The 18,367-nt window shown below is 32.1% G+C and overlaps 3 protein-coding genes across 3 annotated transcripts; 2 read left to right on the top strand and 1 right to left on the bottom strand.

Moving 5' to 3' along the window:
- The first annotated feature begins 503 nt into the window (after positions 1-503).
- LOC126656593 (ACT domain-containing protein ACR4-like) lies at positions 504-3,423 on the top strand. The gene is made up of 7 exons (XM_050351189.2): positions 504-734; positions 876-921; positions 1,171-1,285; positions 1,384-1,451; positions 1,961-2,560; positions 2,713-2,817; positions 2,914-3,423. The coding sequence occupies exons 1-7, from the start codon at positions 661-663 to the stop codon at positions 3,256-3,258; spliced, it is 1,353 nt and encodes a 450-aa protein (XP_050207146.1). The 5' UTR covers positions 504-660; the 3' UTR covers positions 3,259-3,423.
- A 7,438-nt stretch (positions 3,424-10,861) lies between these two features.
- LOC126655708 (photosynthetic NDH subunit of lumenal location 5, chloroplastic) lies at positions 10,862-13,502 on the bottom strand. The gene is made up of 7 exons (XM_050349968.2): positions 13,350-13,502; positions 13,005-13,232; positions 12,350-12,500; positions 12,174-12,262; positions 11,841-11,895; positions 11,437-11,522; positions 10,862-11,205 (listed from the first exon to the last, which is right to left on the bottom strand). The coding sequence occupies exons 1-7, from the start codon at positions 13,485-13,487 to the stop codon at positions 11,047-11,049; spliced, it is 906 nt and encodes a 301-aa protein (XP_050205925.1). The 5' UTR covers positions 13,488-13,502; the 3' UTR covers positions 10,862-11,046.
- An 80-nt stretch (positions 13,503-13,582) lies between these two features.
- LOC130014459 (uncharacterized) lies at positions 13,583-16,341 on the top strand. Its single transcript, XM_050349965.2, has 10 exons — positions 13,583-13,816; positions 14,108-14,179; positions 14,705-14,784; positions 14,900-14,999; positions 15,081-15,134; positions 15,281-15,358; positions 15,452-15,549; positions 15,638-15,695; positions 15,816-15,937; positions 16,008-16,341. Exons 1-10 carry the CDS (start codon positions 13,598-13,600, stop codon positions 16,159-16,161), a joined length of 1,035 nt encoding a protein of 344 aa, XP_050205922.1. The 5' UTR covers positions 13,583-13,597; the 3' UTR covers positions 16,162-16,341.
- Positions 16,342-18,367: the final 2,026 nt, after the last annotated feature.

Here is an 18,367-nt window from a genome sequence, read left to right as displayed (position 1 = left end):
TAAATTTAAATGAACTTAAGTGATTCCCTATTTATATAATGCTTAAATGCATCAAAAATCACAACTTTCGCGTGTTTTTGATATTTAACATAATCTTTAATTTTGGCAAAAAAGTATATGAACTTTTAAAATTTTGCAATTAAAGGCACAAGCACCATTTGGATGTAAAACGACACCGTTTTATAGTAAAACGGCACCTTTTTGGATGTAAAATTATACTATTTTTCAAATAAAACACACACGTGCACTTAATTGCAAAATTTTGAAAGTTCATGTACTTTTTTGCCAAAATTAAAAGATTATGTTAAATACCAAAAACACGCGAAAGTTGGTGATTTTTGGTGCATTTAAACCTTTATATAATACAGTATGAACCCGCAACTCTATTTAAATTTAAAGAACGCCATATCAACTCCCATGTTTATTTTTTTTAATTTCAGTTGTGTCATTCGAAAGGAGTCTAATTCAGTAATTTAGGGGTTAATATTGTTTTTTTAGTTAAGTTTAGGTCCCTCCAAAAACTCTTCATCCAGCTCAAGAGCCACCATAACAAAATAAAACACTATCACCCTCACCATTACTCTCTCTTAGCAACTCTCTAATAAAACCTCAAATTTTCCCTCTTAGCTCTCTTTAATTTATCAAAATTCTCTTGAAGAAATGGATTATTGGTCTCCTTCTGTTGCCATGGATGATGAGTTTGAAAAGCTTGTAATTCGGATGAACCCTCCTAGGTATTGTTAATTGGGGATTTTGGGTTCCAATTTGAACTGGGTTTTTTGTGTTCTTTAATTTCTGATTTTAAATTTTGAAACTTTATTAGTTTCGGCTACATGGGTATTTGTTTGATGTTGTTTTCATATTTGGGTTTGCAGGGTTACCATTGACAACTCTACCAGCAGAAAAGCTACTTTGATTAAGGTTTTTAGTGGAATCAGTTTGATTTTTTTTAATTTGTTCTCTCAAATCCTAGCTAGCACGGACACGGATACGGGGGAAACGGGACACTGGCACGGCGGAACTGCCATATTTTGAGGTTTCCTATGTTAAATGTTCGAAACGCCAAGTGTCCAACACGTTTCCGTAGATTGAGTGAAGTGTCCGTGGTACCTAGCTTGAATCATTAAATTTGATTTATTTGTTTTGGGTTCATGATTTTTTTTTCTCCAGGTTGATAGTGCAAACAAGAGAGGTAGCTTGTTAGAGGTTGTTCAGGTTTTGACTGATTTGGATCTTATAATTCGTCGAGCTTACATTTCTTCTGATGGAGAATGGTTCATGGATGGTTAGTTTTTTGGTTTGGTTCTGTCATTTGGTTTGGTTTTGGTGGAAATTTAGCTTTTAAATGGCTGATTTTGTTATCTTCATTTTTTGTTTTTTCAGTGTTTCATGTCACTGATCAATTTGGGAATAAGCTATCTGAGGATGATGTGGCTGAACGAATTCAACAGGTAGACCTGCAAATCGAGAATCGAGTATCGACTTTTAACTCAATTTTATTGTTGATTTAGAAAATGTGGGCAAAGTTTTTTTACCATACTTAAATTCTGATTTGATTGTGAGATTTGAGATAGTACTTTGAACTTTGAAATGCATAAATCCATTAAGATCTTCTAAATTTTTGGAGTTCATCTTAATTTTAAAAATTTGAATAATACTTGATTTTGTACTTATTTTGATTCTATAGTTGTCATTCCCAATATTAAGGAGCAGAAAGTTTCATAGACAAATGTGTATAAAGGTCTCGGTCAATGAAAGTCGTCGTGACCCAATCGGATTGATATTTATTATCCGCAACAATTTTACCGTCTTAAGGCCCTTAATTACAGTCATTTGAAAAAAGCTAAAACCAAAAGGCATGACAGTGAAGCAGTGGTTGATGTTTGGTCTGTACTGTGAAAGTTTAATGTCATTATTTATGAATCTTGTGAGTTGTTAATAATGTAATTTACATGTACAGTCACTGGGACCAAGAGCACGCAGCTTTCGGTCCTTGAGACGGTCTGTAGGTGTCCAACCAGCCGCAGAGAACACAACTATTGAATTGACTGGAAGAGACCGGCCCGGCTTGCTTTCAGAAGTCTTTGCAGTTCTAACTGACATGAAATGTAACGTGGTGGCTGCAGAAGTCTGGACCCACAATTCACGGATGGCGTCTGTAGTTTACATTACTGATGAAGTTACTGGTTCACCTATCGATGATCCTGATAGGCTAACTAAGATCAAACAACTTCTCCTATATGTTCTGAAGGGGGATAGAGATAAAAGAAGTGCTAATACTGCTGTGTCGGTGGGTTCCACGCATAAGGAAAGAAGGTTGCACCAGATGATGTATGCTGATCGTGACTACGATATGGATGACGGAAAAGGTGGGTCATTAAGTGAACGGAGTAAACCTCTTGTAACTGTAGAAAGTTGTGCTGATAAAGGATATACTGTTGTGAACTTGAGGTGCCCTGACCGCCCTAAGTTGCTTTTCGATACTGTGTGCACATTAACCGACATGCAATATGTTGTATATCATGCAACGATTATAGCTGAAGAGCCAGAAGCTTATCAGGTTGGTTTTAATTCCCTGACACTCTTTTAAATGTTGTTCTTGAATTTACTTTACGCTGATGCTAGTTGAAATCTGTTGCTTTCAAAAATCTTGAGTATTCTTTATTTGGGAAAAACATCCTTAAGGATTTTTTTTTGTTTATTATTTGCTAGGAATACTATATCAGGCATATGGACGGGTCTCCTATTAGTTCTGAAGCGGAGAGGCAAAGGGTAATCAATTGCTTGGAAGCAGCTATTAGACGGAGAATTCCCGAGGTAGAAACGTAGTCAAGTTCAACCGAATGCTAAAATTTCAATTTTTCACCGAATGTGGTGATTAACACTGTATGTTATCGACCTTCTAAATTGCAGGGCGTAAGACTAGAACTTTGCAGCGAAGACAGGGTAGGCCTATTGTCGGAAGTAACTCGCATTTTTAGGGAAAATGGTCTCTCGGTCACACGTGCTGAGGTGACAACCAGAGGATCACAGGCTGTGAATGCTTTCTACGTAGTCGATGCATCAGGAAATCCGGTAAAGAGCGAAACAATTGAAGCAGTGAGGAAAGAGATCGGCATGACCATACTCCGAGTGAAGGATGAAGCTAACACAATCCCAGCACCGGAGGAACGCGGGAGATTCTCGTTGGGCAATATCTTCCGTTCTCGATCTGAGAAGTTCTTGTATAACTTGGGTTTAATAAAGTCATATTCTTGAACATCTCGATTAGCTAAATTAGGGTCTGGTCAGTGTCTGTAAATGTTGGTGTAGCTTAGGTTTAGGTCAATCGTTGTTGATCTTTGGTTCATTCCTGAGACTTGCAGCAAATCTCAACTTGTAAATTTTCTTGTGAATATATTTTCAGCTTCATGGGGTCTCAAATGGCGATGCTAATACATATTTACATCAGACAAATAATTGAATCTTCCATTTATGAGTGATGGGCTTACATAACTATATCAACAAACTGATGCACATATCATATCAGAGAATAATTGTTCTCCTCTATTATCCGTTCAATCATTAGGTTTTCATTTAAAATCTAGCAGCTGGCAAATCAAAATCTGTATCAGAATATAAAATCTGAAGGTTAAAGATTGCAGCATTGACTTGTGTTCTACCTGAAACTGCTAGATTTTCGAAAAGTATTTAGATCGACTTGATGTTAATCGACTCTATCTTGAATTTGGACTATTCTCGGATTCGAACTATTTGAGTTAATCGTCAAGTTGAGTTTGAGAATCAAGATATGATAAACTCAGGAGCTTGATCAAATTTTAATTAATTTACGTTTTAGTCTCTAAACATTAGAATAATATCTTCCTATTTATATTAATCTTTAATTTTTAATATTCATAGATAATTGAGTCGTACCAAACCAAATATGGTACTCAACTAGTCTATTGAGATAGTCACGAGACTATCATCTACTTTGATTAAGTTATTTTGAATGCTATACAGTTATAAATATTTAAATTAGCAATTAATTATAAATATTTAAATTAACAATTAATTATAAATATTAATATAGATAATTGTCTAATTGAATTGACTTTATTTGTTCATTATTCTATCGAGTTTGAATTCAAACCTTTAAAATAAATTCGATCGAATTTAAATGAATTTCTTATTTTAAGTTTTAATATTAAATTTGAATATATTTGTATTTTAACTAAATTCAACTAAATTGCACCTCACCCTTTAAAGGTTTCAAGATTCTTCTAGTAAAGGAATAGCTTAAGAATTGGATTGAATAGTTGGGAGATGTCATTATAGGTATGCTTTTTCACCAACCACGATGTAAAATAGATGCAAAAATAATGTGGAAATGAAATGTGACAAAAAATAAATAAAAATGGTTAATGTGTTGAATCAATCCTCTCTATATATAATAATAGAGTATGAAATGGAAGCCATCAAGATTGACTTTTATCAAAAAGAATTTGGATCAAAAGAAGTGTATTTTAGTGGGTATGAGTCATTCATATTTTGACTAGTAGTAGTGGTAGTGACATTACATATTGCTTCATCACCACCAAATCAATACTCATCAATGTTTTTGCTTCTTTTCAAATTTCTTTAAAAGGCCAAACCCTTTGCTATGAGTAGGTGAAACTACTACAAGAAACGTTTTTTCTATTTCACTATCATCTTGTCATTAGATATATACATTTGGTTTAATTCAGACCCAACCAAATTCAAATTGACCTTTTTTAATTAATTTAAATTTTTGTTTTGTGAATCAAACCAAACAGAATCGAATTAAAAATAATTTTTTAGTATCGATCCAAATTGATCGTTTTGGTTTGATTGTATTATATCAATTTGATTTACATTAACACTTAGTAAAAAAATTCTAAACCGATTCAAGCTGAATCAATTTTTTTGTTATTTTCCACCAAACCAAAAGTTTTAAATTAAAATTTTCAAATCGAACCGCGCCAATCTGAGCCAAACTGAATTCATCAATTAGATTTAATTTTATGTTTCGTTTAGTTTTTACAATCTTACTTACCACCACATGGATTTTTATTATTTTCCTAAATATCGATGCAATAAAATCATTTCATATTTGTTATCGAAAAATTATTTATATTTTATTTTAATCTAAATTATTTTGTAAAAATCTATATTGTTAAATAGTATATTTTTTGAAGTATCATTTGAATAAAAAAAATTATATATATATATATATATATATATATATATATATATATATATATATATATATATATATATATATATATATATTCTAATTTGCATGTTACAAACATGGGAATTCTTGAACTACTTTCCCTATAAGCGTTGCTAGTCTATAGTTTTTTTACTTTTTATAGAGAAGGATATTAACAAAATGTTAATACTGATTTTCTCCTTTAATGATGGATAGAAATAAATAACGGTTAAAACAATATTCTTTTAAAAAATTAAGTTAAATGAAGGACATGATTATAAAAATTAAGTATAAATTTCCTCAAAAAAAAAAAAAAATTAAGTATAAATTAGATTAAGATTCTAACAATTTGATGATTTACCTACAAACTACACAAACATGATTATAAAAATTAAGTATAAATTAAATTACGAATGTTAACATTATTTGTAGTTATAATATGAATTTTAAAATTTGACAAATCAATCTCCAGTTTTTATGTTTTGCAAATTAAAATATTATATTTTCTAGTAAAAAATACATCAACGTGAAAGTTTTATTTAATAAAAAATAGATCGGCGTTCTTATTTATCAAACACTGAAATTAATAATGGATTTTGTCAAATATTTTAATTTTAATTATAATTATAAAACATGTTAAAATTAATAATTTTTTTAATTAACCTAGTTACAATATAGAAATGGAGAATGGGATGCAAAAGGACAAAAAAATCAAAATCAAACCAATAAAAAAATGATAAAAGATGTAATTAACACTTAAAGACGAAATTATGAAAGGTCACACAGCCCACTGATGATTTTGTAATTAAAACTTTATTTTTTCAACAATTCAGAATCTTAATACCCACATGACCTGTCCACGTCAGTCCGTTTGTCTTTCTCTGATTACCACGTGTCGCGATCAGGTTCACATCTAAGCCGCGGGTACATGCTGGTCCCACCTCGGGACCGTCATTTTGAACAGATGCTAAGCCAAGTTGCAGTAGGGCCCACTTGGTATGGTCACGTGGATACAGATTCTTTAGAATCCACATCGAAGCACGTGAGAAAAGAGTGGATTGCGATAGATTAGGAATTTTTGAGAGTGACTGTAAAATAGAGGGGTGTTTTTTCCCTTTTTACAAAGTAGCTGTCATAATAATATTTTTTATTACTGTACTTTTAATATAGTACAAAAAAGAATTATAATTAATCATAGTCCCTTCGTTCCAATAGAGTTGTCCATTCTACCTTTATCACACAGTTTAAAAAAAACAATTATTATTTATAGATTTTGTAAAATTTTCCTTACTTTTTTTGTCATACCCCTATTTAATACATGGTCCACTTGCAATTTACTTTTATTTTATTTATTAGTGGATTTTAAATATGGATAATATAGAAAAATTGAGTGTAAAAATTAGTTATTTTTTTAAAGTGGACAAGAGTTTTGAGACAAAAAATTATTTAAAGTGGACAACTCTGTTAGTATGAAAGGATTATTAATTTTCAAAATGATAATAATGATAAAGTACAAAATAGCCGTATTTGGGTTGTTCAAAAAACTTCTAAACATGCAAGTTATTTTCAGTCGGCAAACTAACAAGTAATGAACATTGATGATTGAACAAAGGATCAATTTATCCCTCAATTTAAATAAAATATCGAATAAGTCATTTTCGTAATTTTTAGAACAAACAGACCCAAATTTCGATTTTCATAATAAAAAAGACTCGGGGCAGCATTTGCCCAGTCGCACGCCCTAGAGTATGTTTCACTCTCTACTAACAACTTGAAAAACAAATCTAAATCAAATCTTATATTTAGTTCATTTTTAAATTGACACTTTATTATTTCAAATTTTTCATTATAAATTTTATAATTTTAAAAGATTCAAATATTAAATAATAAAAAAAAACTTAAAGAGTTTCATATTTTTCCTTCCTTAAAAGAGGAAGAACAGGAACCCAAATCTGGATTCATCCTTTCCTCATACAGTTTATCCTCTTTGAGAATTAACACATTGAGTTCTTCCTCTTATGGGGATGGACATTGTTGTTGATGGTGGTCAGAGTGCTTGGCGGAGTGGTGATCGGTCAGAATGCGAAAGAGAAAAGCGATTAAGGCCAGAGTATGAGAGGTCAGTGGTGGCGAAATTAAAATTAATTTTTTAATTAATTAAGATTTTGATTAGGTTATATTAGAGGTTAAATTAAATTAATTAAATAAAATTAAAAAACTCACACTTTGAAGGGTCTTTTTGATAAGAAAATACAAATTCTGAGTTTGTTTGTACCTAAAACTCTATAACGTGTTAGCCCTACAATAAATTAACATGATGATGTGCCAGAGATATGTTAAAAATAATTCATATAATTTTAAAATAACCCGTAAACATTTATTACAAATATATATTTATTTATGAAATGTATATGATATATTTTTGAATTGTATCTTAATTGTTTTTAGGATTTGATTTTTTATATAAAATAAAAAATTGTGAATATTTGTCCTTTTTATGTATTTTATAAATATTGTATGCCAGAATTCTTGGCATATACTCCCTCCGTCCCGTTTAAAAAGGGACAAATGACTTTTTCACATATATTAAGAAAGTATTAATTACTATAGTATCTTCTTATTTTACCCCTATTTATGATAGTGTTGTATTTTGTGTATAGGCCAATAGTCATTAATTATGGAAAGAGAAAAGGGGGTAAAAAAGGAAAATTCATATAAATTGGCACAAAAAACACGATATGGCCTTTTTAAGTGGGACAAATAAAAATGGGATATGTCCCTTCTTAAATGGGACGGAGGGAGTATCTTTTTTCAGCACTAATGAATACTTCGTTTTTGTACATGGTTTCACTTGAAAAATAATTTTGAAAAACATAAGTGTGCCATTATAATACACGTTAGATATATTTTTAATATATAATTTATATGTTAGATGTACATTTCACCTGAGATGTTATAAACACATTCGAATATATTTTTTTGGCATATGTTTAATAAATACATATGAACATAATGCTCAAATATGTTAGAAATACCTTTCCAATACATGATTTATGCCTAAGATAATTTTAACGCACTAAAATTGACGCATTAACGTACTGACGCGTGCAAGTAGAACTGATACACTAATGCGTTTGCAGGGCTGACACATGCAAGTATAACTGACACACTAATGCGTTTGCAGGGCTGACACGTGCTAACGTGTCGCTCTCTCATTAGAGCATTTTTTTTCAATTTTAGATACTGCTATAATAATGAGCCAATACCGTAGTTTTATAAATTAAAGGTTTTTTTTAGTATTTTTATGGTTTACCCCTTATTTATTTATTTATTGTTTGATTCGAATTCAAACCCATATTAGCCCCGCTTTTTTAAATGTGAGTTTGTACTTTTATTTTTAATTTAATTTATGTGGATTTCAAAAAATTATTCTCAATCCACATATATTTAATATTAAAAAAAACTACATTTAAAAGAATCAAAACTTGATTCAATACAACCGGATTAGTCCAATCCTGGCCCATAAACATGTATACTGGGTAGGGGTGAGCATTAAACGGTCAAAACCGAATAACCGAACCGAACCGAATTAATCAAACCGAAATATAATCTGAAAATATGGTTCGGTTACGGTCCGAATTTTTAAAATTTTGACTATTCGGTTCGGTTTACGGTTTTTACAAAAAAATAACCGTAATAACCGAACCGACCGTATTTAAAAATTACGTTGTTTTAAACTTTCATATACTCACATTTATATATTAAACTTGTTTAATTTTATAATTTTATAATAAAAAACGATAAATATAGATTTAATTTAAAGCACATGTACTCTCTAGGTTAAATTTTTCCATTTTTTTTATTTATTTTTTAAAAAACTGTTTTTTTTTTCTTTCTAAAAACCATACAAAAAATATTACGGTTTTTGACCGAACCGAACCGTAATATTTCGGTTTGGTTAATACGGTTTTGATATAATTTGGTTAATACGGTTCGGTGACCGAAATTTTTAAAAAACCGAACGGTTTTGAATTTTTGGACGGTTCGATGACCGAACCGACCGTTACTCACCCCTAATACTGGGCACTTATCTTTCATGAGGATTGAAGATCATAAATCTAAGAATTCATGAAATGGCCCTACTTACTTAAGTCCATATCCAAGTTCTAATCCAAGACCAGCCCATTACACCAGATCCAATCTCATGGCCTCATTCAGTGAGACGGTGATAACCCTGACGGCCCAAATGAACAAGTTTCATTGAGAATACAGCCCCTTTGGAACAATTTCATTTGGCTAATGAAATTTATTTGTAAATTTTTTTTTACTGTTTGAAATAAATGAATATGAATTTTAAAATTGAAATAAAAATTGTATATTTATAGAATTAAATTTTTTTCATTTTATTCCTAAATTAATCTTATAATCATTTTATAAGGATTATATAAAAATTAAATTAATATAAATAAATTTTCTTCTATAATAGAAATAACCAACTAAATTTTATTGTATTTTTACATTTTATTTGTGTTAATGTGACGAAATGGATATCTGGGTTCGTCTTCTTCGAGACAAACCCGTACCTGGGTTTGTCTTCTACAAAATAAATCCAGATCTGGGTTCGTCTTGGAAAGGACGAACGGCGGTGGCTTTTCTCCGGAGTAATGGTCGGAGTGCTAAAAACCGGCGCCTGAAGTGAATATTTAGGAATAATTTTATTTCGGCATAAAATCCGGTTAATAATATTAATTAAATTTTTTAATTAGTTAATTAGTAAATATTAACAATTTTTAATATATTTAAAATTTATAATAATAAAATTAATTAATTTGGTTTGAAGATTTGATTAGAGTTTGATTTGACTTTGGTTTGATTATCATGGGTTTGATTGGATGAGGAGGCATTGCCATGTTAGCAATTTGATGACTTGGCACTTGGCAGTGACGTGGATGCCAAGTTGGCAAAAATCAGATTCAATTAAAAAAATAGCTACAAAAAGTAACAAATATGTAAAATGGATCGATATTGCCGATTTTAAAAGATTTGGCAATAATTGATAAAAATATTTAGTATTTTAATGCGATTAACCCAATTAAAATTTATTGTTGTAGATTATGTATAGGTTGGATATGAAAACAAAAAAGACAAAATAGGAAAATAGAAAAATAGAAAAAAAGACCATAGCAAATAGAATTAAAAATTGAAGAAGAAAGCGTGAAAGTTTTTTAAAAAGAGTAAATAAATCAAAAGAGACGTGTTCTTGATTTTCTAAAATTCATTTATAAATTCCACCTATTTTAATAGGATTTGCAAATCCAGAATTTATAATTAAGTTCAATTTCATAATTTCAATTTCTGAAATTGTATTAGTTTATTCATTTATACCAAATATAAAAATTTGGAAGTGAAAATAAATTTCACATAATTTAAAAAATTCCATCTGTACCGAAGAGGTAGACAGGTTGATCCGAAGAAAAAAAAGGTTAATTATTAAAAAATGCTTGACCTTTAGCAAAATTTACAATTTAATACCAATCGATTTAATTTTTCCCAATGTCGTGACCTTTTATTATTAAATTGCAAAAATCAAGCATTTTTTAGTAATTAACCCAAAAGAAAAAAAAATAAACACACCACATCAGATGATTTATCAGTAAAATGGCCTTAAAGAAAAACCCAGGAAATCTCTTCTAGTTGGATATTTTCTTCTGATTACAATGTAATAAAACAAGGAACTAAAAAGGGGTTCAAAAACCAAACTCATTTAATAAAATCACTAGAAAAAGGGTAGACTCATCTGAAAAATTTCTCAATGAAGAAAAATGAAATTATCATGCCTCGGACATCGGTAGCTCGCCGCAATCACTGATCACCACCCTCTTTCTGGGACGGTCTCCTCTATCGGTTTCTTGAGACTCGATCAACTTCACAATGTCCATGCCTTCTATAACCTGCCCAAAAACTACATGCCTCTGATCTAGCCACTGCGTCTGCCATTTGATCCATACATAAAATTCAAATTCAGTACAATGTCAATCACATGGATATATGCTAGTATGCATAAACTACATTACTGAATCTCGAGTCCTCGTCTGGTGCACATAGTTGGAAAATCCAGTTACGCGTAAACATAATTATAAGAATATACGGTGATGCATGTACGACTACATTATGTGCATGTGTTTATATTTCTGCTCTAAGCAATGAAGCAACTAATCTACCTTGACGGTGCAAATAAAGAACTGGCTTCCATTGGTGTTGGGGCCTGCATTTGCCATACTAAGAACTCCTGGTCCGGTATGTGCCACTGCAAAACCATCCGCATTTAGGAACAAGCGTTCGTAAAATATAAAGGAAACATAAAAACATACAACATTTGAAAAGGAAATAGATCTGCACCGCAGCAAAAGATATGGGAGTTCAAAAGTTTCAGAACACGCATTCAATTTTTAATTGCCTATACGTTATATATTAAACAAAATGAAGATAGTAATTAATAGAATACGGATCATATGTATTAATATATTTCCATATTCGGCAGAAGAAACTATATCGTTTTGATATACTGAGAGAACAAAGCCCAAACAACTACATAAAATACACATGCTAGAAGCCTAGAACTTACGCTTGAAGTTTTCATCTTTAAATGTACGGCCGTATATGCTTTTACCTCCAGTTCCCTGCAGTGATTTCAAATTCTGAGGATCAATAATTTTCAAATTAATGCCGCAAGTACAGAACTAACTAGACGCCGTAGTAATACTGATACAGATGTATCACATTTCTATTTCTGAAAAGCTTTGGAGCCTAATGAATGAACATCTGCATTTATTAGTTAATCTCAATGTAGTCTCTTCCGTCATAATACATAATTATCAGAAATAACTCGGAAAATTGATATGCTAACAGATAGTTATAAGCACAAAACAAGATCCTAAAGTGTCGATGAAGCACTAACATTTCCCTTATCAAAATCCCCTCCTTGGATCATGAACTCTTTGATGACGCGATGAAATGCAGAATCTTTGTAGCCAAAGCCCTTCTCACCTAATCAAGATGCAAAAATAACTAAAGCTAAACTTAAAAACATACTTATAGAGTAAACAAAGTAAAAGAACTTTCAAAGAATCAAACCTGTGCATAAAGCACGGAAGTTCTCAGTTGTTCGAGGCACATCATCACCATACAATCCAATAACAATCCTTCCAACCAACTTTGGCACCGGATTGCCAATGCTTATGTCAAAATAAACTTTGTTGGTCACCTTTGATTGTAATTCTGCCACCTAAAATTAAAAAGAAAAGATAAAGGTTCAAACTTTAACTAAAGCATCTACACCTAGGGCTGTAAGATGAAGCTGCTCGCATTCGGTTTGATAAGAGCTCGGTTCGTTTTTGTTCGTATCCTAAACAAACTGAGCTCGAGCTTGATTTTATGTTCGTTTATTTAAACGATCCGAACATGGAACATAGTGATGTTCAGCTCTTTTATGCTCACGATGCTCGTATATGAGATCAGTAAAGAGTTCACAAACTGACTCGTGTAAAGGTTTGATTAAGAATTCTCTAACTAGCTCGTAATTAATTAAATTCAAAATATCCTATTAGTTTATTAATTGTTTGTGTTCGTTCTTAACTGCTAAACGAACAAACTCGTCTAATGCAGTAGACGAGCTCGTTCTTTGAGCAACTAAATGAACACGAGAGCTCGAACTGAACATAAACACTTCGGTCAAAGCTCGAACATGACCGGAACATGAATCACATAAACCAGAGCCCAAAAATCCTACCTCAGAACTAGCCTTAATTGAGCTAAAAAGATGGGATTTCTTTTTAGAAACTGTAGTAAGCGAACTGAGCCGCAAAGGGCCAGACAAGAACAAGCTTGATGACGATAAAGATGAAAAATTTGTTGTTCTTCTTCTTCTTGAAGGAAGATTCACTGAACTGAAACTTGTGCAGCTTAAAGCTTTGGTCTGAGACACATTCCTAGGACTTGAAATCGAACCCACATTAGGCTGCAATTCAAACAAGGGTAAAACAAATTAAAAACCAAAAATTGGGTTAGATAAGGACTGAATGGTTGCTGAGAAAATGAAAGAGAAAATTAAAAGGAAGGGCAAAAGTGTAATTACCAGAGTTGTAAAAGAAGCTGCCATTGATGGAAAGTTTGTGTTAAAGCTATCAACTGATGAGTGAATACAGAGAGTCTGAGAGATGAGATTTTGGGTTTTTGGTATTGTGTGTAGACAAAATGAGCTACTACACGGCATGTCGTTTGATGACAAAACGGCTCATATTTGGAATATTCTGACAATTTTTAAGGTTTTCCAAACAATGGTTAGATGGAACATCCTTATTATTAACAATTTATTACACCCAAATGTCAACTGCTGGGTTGTTAAATCCTCTGATATCTTCTGTTATTTCCACTCACTTTTCTCAAACTTCATTTTTAGCAGCCACTCTGCCAATTGCTCTCTCAAAGAAACTAACTTTCAAATACCCATCAGCATCAGCCACCACAATGGCCACTAATAGTAACCAAAATTCAGTTAAAGTCATTGATTCACATCTTCATGTCTGGGCTTCTCCTCAAGAGGTAACTAACTCTAAATTCAATACCCAGTTGATTTTTATAAGCTGCATTATAAATATTTTTGTGTTTTTTAATAATCGGGGACTCGTGGGAGGAATTGAATTTACGACTTTAGCAGTTTTTTGCTGAGCGTTTATCGTTTATACCATTTGAGTTATAGTAAGGTTGGTGTAAATTTTTCGTTTCATAACAAAGGTTGCACTCTTTTGATGAGACTTATGAATGATGTGAGAAACTAATGTAAAAGTGGCTATGTGATATTGGTTTTTTGTATTGTGGGCTGTGATTGTGAAGGCTGCAGATAAATTTCCTTACTTTCCTGGCCAAGAACCAACTTTGCCTGGAGATGTGGAATTCTTGCTTCAGGTACAATTATTCATCTACATCTGTTCAATGTTTGGTTGCTTTCTAATTTTAGTGGAATATATGGAGTCAGAAGACATGGCTTATCTAATGTTTGTATATATAATATATCATCTTCGGAAATAGTTATTAGAGCTTGGTTACCGGTTAGTTCTGTTAGAGATAATAATAAAATCATATTTGGACGCTTGAGTTTTGTATAAATTGGTTATTTGACATGCTATCGGAATCTCTATGATTAAAAGATAGTTTGATCGTTGACAACTCATTTGATTAATTAAATGCACTAGTTTAGATGAAAATAGACGGTCCTATGCTTGTTCGCGCTTCAAACTCAATGAATCTTCATGTGCGATATCTAACAACTTGTGATTTGGTGAATTGGTTATTTGACAAGTTATGATGAGTGCCTCTCCCACATATTAAATATATTGATTTTAGTAGCCTTTATGATAATCCTTAATTATTGCAAGTGTCAATGGTGTTGTTTCTTGTTCTTATATTCTTGCTAATTTCTTTCTGTTACAGAACATGAAAGAAGCAGGTGTAGACGGTGCACTGATAGTGCAGCCCATTAATCACAAGTTTGATCATTCGTTAGTGACAAGGTCAGTTAAGGTTAAAGTGTTGTTTTTCATGATCTGGTCTAGGAATTGCTGTCTGTGTAGCTACATTATATACACATTGATTCCGTAGTTTATTACCATGAACTGTTTTTGACAGTGTCTTGAAGAAGTATCCGACCAAGTTTGTCGGTTGCTGCCTTGCAAATCCTGCAGAAGACGGAATCGGAGTTAAGCAGCTTGTAGAGCTTGTCTCGAAGGTTTAGTCTTGTTATAGCCTAACCTTCTTACAGTCTTCGAGAATTGATTTTGACACTTGTTTGCTTATTCAACAATGCCAGGATGGTTACAGGGCTGTTCGCTTTAACCCATATTTGTGGCCCTCTGGTCAAAAGGTGATAATCTTCTTCTACAAATTAATAATTTGTCGGTTGACTATAACTCGAACTCAAAAAACAAATATATGATGTAAATCTTTGTTCTGCTACACCAAATAATTTGTCTCCAATGCTTTTTGATAGACATTTGATAATAATTGCAGATGACAAATGATGTTGGGAAGGCATTGTTCTCTAAAGCAGGAGAACTTGGGGTACCAGTTGGTTTCATGTGCTTCAAGGTTTTATATCATTCTTCAACATTTCCTTAATCACCATGCATATTGGTTATTTTTTGTCAAATCACAGATGATAATTGCAGATTAAAATTTCAGGGACTCGATCTCCATATTGCAGAAATTCAGGAATTATGCACAGAATTTCCTTCTACAGTTGTATTGCTTGATCATTTTGGTTTCTGCAAACCACCAAGGTATAAGTTTATTGAATGGACTTTTTGGAATCTTCAAATGGGTGAAAAGTCCAATTACTCGCTCTTGTGCATGTATGTTGTCTTGCAGTAATGATGAAGAACGCCGTACCTTCTCGGAGCTTCTAAACTTGTCGCGATTCCCACAGGTATGATTCCATTCCTTGATTTTGCTTTAACAAAAGCTCGAGTTTTTGTTTGCCGACGGACGAACGTCTCGTAGCCGGAAAAGATTCTTCATTCGATTTACGAACTTGTTAACTTGACAGGTGTATATCAAATTCAGTGCACTGTTCAGAGTGTCAAGAATGCCTTACCCGTATCAAGATTTATCGCCTCTTCTCTCCCAAGTTGTCTCCAGCTTTGGTGCAAACCGCGTCATGTGGGGCAGGTGAGTCTTTTTACATAATGTGCATTGTATGACACAGACATTGGTTTAAAATTTGAAAATGTTTTTGTAGCGATTTCCCATTTGTTGTTGCCGAATGCGGTTACAGTAGAGCAAAAGAAGCAGTTACTTCAGTTGCAAGTAATGTACCTTTATCATCTTCTGAATTGGAGTGGATCATGGGTAAAACTATCATGCACCTCTTTAAAGGTCAATGGCTTCCATAAGGAGTTTCATTGAATGTTCATCAGGAAATCCAAAGTATGATTTTAGTTGCCGATTGTATCAAATAAAAGTTATGGAGTAGCGTTTTTAACTCTTTGTATATGGTCCTGTTTGATTCCTGATCTTCTTTAATTTATGAAACTCATCAAAAGAAATAAATACTTGATATTATATGTCCTTAATTGCTTTAAGTTCCTTACATTGCCTTAAGGATCATGTACACAGAGCTAAAAAAATGATGTTTTAGATTTTTACACAGCTAAAAAATGATCGTTAGCTGTTGAATGCCTATTAGACAAAGTTGCAATGGCTAGATTTGTATGAAAATAACGGTACTCGACATAGCTACTAGCTAGGACAAACTTTGTTCGGAGGGTTGTGTGTTCAGTTCAAAGCAAGCTGATTCCCATTGTGCTCGAGCCAGACTGCAAAGCAGTCTTGGCTCGACGGGATGCTTTTTGGATCGGTATCTTTCATAGCTCGAGCTTATGAAATGTCTGTCTTTTTTTGTTCTCTCGCAAATTCTAATATGCCTTGTACATTTATAACAAACAAGAACCACACCTTTTTCAATAATTTCTCTCAATAAACACCAGTAAATTAAGAGTCAACAACTCCTCTTTAAATTCTAAAATTATCTAGTAATTAACCAACTCTAGAATCTAGTAAAATTAAAGAAACACCTAGATTCGATTAAGAAAAATCTATAATAGAAATAGGTAGAAACTACCACCGACTTAAGAAGCCTATAAATACAAGGACTTACTCAAATTTTGCGTATGTGAGAATATGAGAGAAATATGATAATGAGAGAAAGCCATCAAATTAGTGGTACGTGTATGTGTGCAAGATAGGGGTGGGCATGGACCGGTTAACCGGTCCATGAGGGTAATTTGTAAACCGGTCCATTGTAATATGGTTTTTAAAATTAAAAACCTAAACCTAAAATTTTAAACGGTTAACCGATAAATTGGTTAACCATAAAAAACGGTTCGGTTTTTCGGTTTTGCGGTTTTTAACCATATAACCATTAGAAAAATTAAAGACAAAAAAAGATATATTTTTAATTCTATTTGATTTTTTAGCAAACAAAAAAAACTATAGAAATTCAAATTATATTAAAAAAATATAAATCTAAACTATCTTATAAATAGTTAAGTCAATGCAAATATTTAAAACTATTATTATTTACAAATAATTTATGAGTAATATTAAAGCTAGGTTTGTATTTTTTGAATTGTTTGTAGTGTTGTTCACGTCTACTTTCTACTATTTATAGACTTAAATATTCCTATTTTTGTTAAGTAAATATTTTAATAAGGAAAACAAATTTCTTTTACAATATTTTCATATATAAAATCTCGTAAAATATATAAATATTCCTAAATAAAATATATGTCAATATATTTTTATATTTAGATTTTATTGTGTATATTATAAAATCAATATTATTTTATAGATCATAAAATATATCTTATTAATTATTAAAAATATATGAATATATATATATAAACCGGTTAACCGGTTAACCACGGTTTTTAAAAATCCAAAACCTAAACCTAAACCATTAACCATGAAAACTAAAAATCAAAATCTAAACCTAAACCGTTGGACCGGTTAACCACATTTTCCGGTTCGGTTTTCCGGTTTCGGTTCGGTTAATCGGTTTGACCGGTTTTTTTGCCCACCCCTAGTGCAAGAAGTGGGCGCGTGAGAGTGGGCTAATAATCACCCACGGCTCCTAATTTTAGGGGTACCTTACGACAAACCTCCTGATAAAAAAACAATCAGTAAACCCTCTGATTTTTGTGGCGGCGCCACCTAAACCCCTTAAACCCCAAATATGACAAAAATACCCCTGGCGCAGTCTTTTTCAGTCAACTGTCATTCTATAAAAAAATAAAAAATTATGACGGCGCCACGTCAGCAAAATACTAAAAAAATTTAAACACCCAAAATACCCCTAATTTAATTTAAAAAAAGACAAAAAAGAAAAAACAAATCAAACCCACTAACCATTTGATTAACTAAAATAACTAATGCAACCACTAACACCACCCAACCACCGCCGGAAAATTTTCCTGTCTTTTTCTCTGAGATGGCCGGAAAATTTTCCGGTCACCCACAACTTCAGATCTATTCCAAGAACATATCCATCGTCGGATCTGTTGAAAATAGGTCATCATCACCTCCTAAAAAATATTTATA

This window comes from Mercurialis annua, linkage group LG7 (genome assembly GCF_937616625.2).
Source record: "Mercurialis annua linkage group LG7, ddMerAnnu1.2, whole genome shotgun sequence".
Lineage (NCBI taxonomy): Eukaryota > Viridiplantae > Streptophyta > Magnoliopsida > Malpighiales > Euphorbiaceae > Mercurialis > Mercurialis annua.
The sequence above is the reverse complement of the archived record's forward strand: the minus strand, read 5'-3'. Positions and strand labels throughout refer to the sequence as shown.

Excerpts from the sequence above, each read along its gene's own strand:
- LOC126656593 (XM_050351189.2), top strand. The coding sequence starts at position 661 with ATGGATTATTGGTCTCCTTCTGTTGCCATGGATGATGAGTTTGAAAAG. Across the intron at positions 922-1,170 it reads GAAAAGCTACTTTGATTAAG|GTTGATAGTGCAAACAAGAG; the intron begins GTTTTTAGTGGA and ends TTTTTTCTCCAG. Across the intron at positions 1,452-1,960 it reads TGGCTGAACGAATTCAACAG|TCACTGGGACCAAGAGCACG; the intron begins GTAGACCTGCAA and ends TTACATGTACAG.
- LOC126655708 (XM_050349968.2), bottom strand. The coding sequence starts at position 13,487 with ATGCCGTGTAGTAGCTCATTTTGTCTACACACAATACCAAAAACCCAA. Across the intron at positions 12,501-13,004 it reads CAATTAAGGCTAGTTCTGAG|GTGGCAGAATTACAATCAAA; the intron begins GTAGGATTTTTG and ends TTTTAATTTTAG. Across the intron at positions 11,523-11,840 it reads TAAAGATGAAAACTTCAAGC|TGGCACATACCGGACCAGGA; the intron begins GTAAGTTCTAGG and ends ATGGTTTTGCAG.
- LOC130014459 (XM_050349965.2), top strand. The coding sequence starts at position 13,598 with ATGTCAACTGCTGGGTTGTTAAATCCTCTGATATCTTCTGTTATTTCC. Across the intron at positions 13,817-14,107 it reads TCTGGGCTTCTCCTCAAGAG|GCTGCAGATAAATTTCCTTA; the intron begins GTAACTAACTCT and ends GTGATTGTGAAG. Across the intron at positions 15,359-15,451 it reads TTGGTTTCATGTGCTTCAAG|GGACTCGATCTCCATATTGC; the intron begins GTTTTATATCAT and ends TTAAAATTTCAG.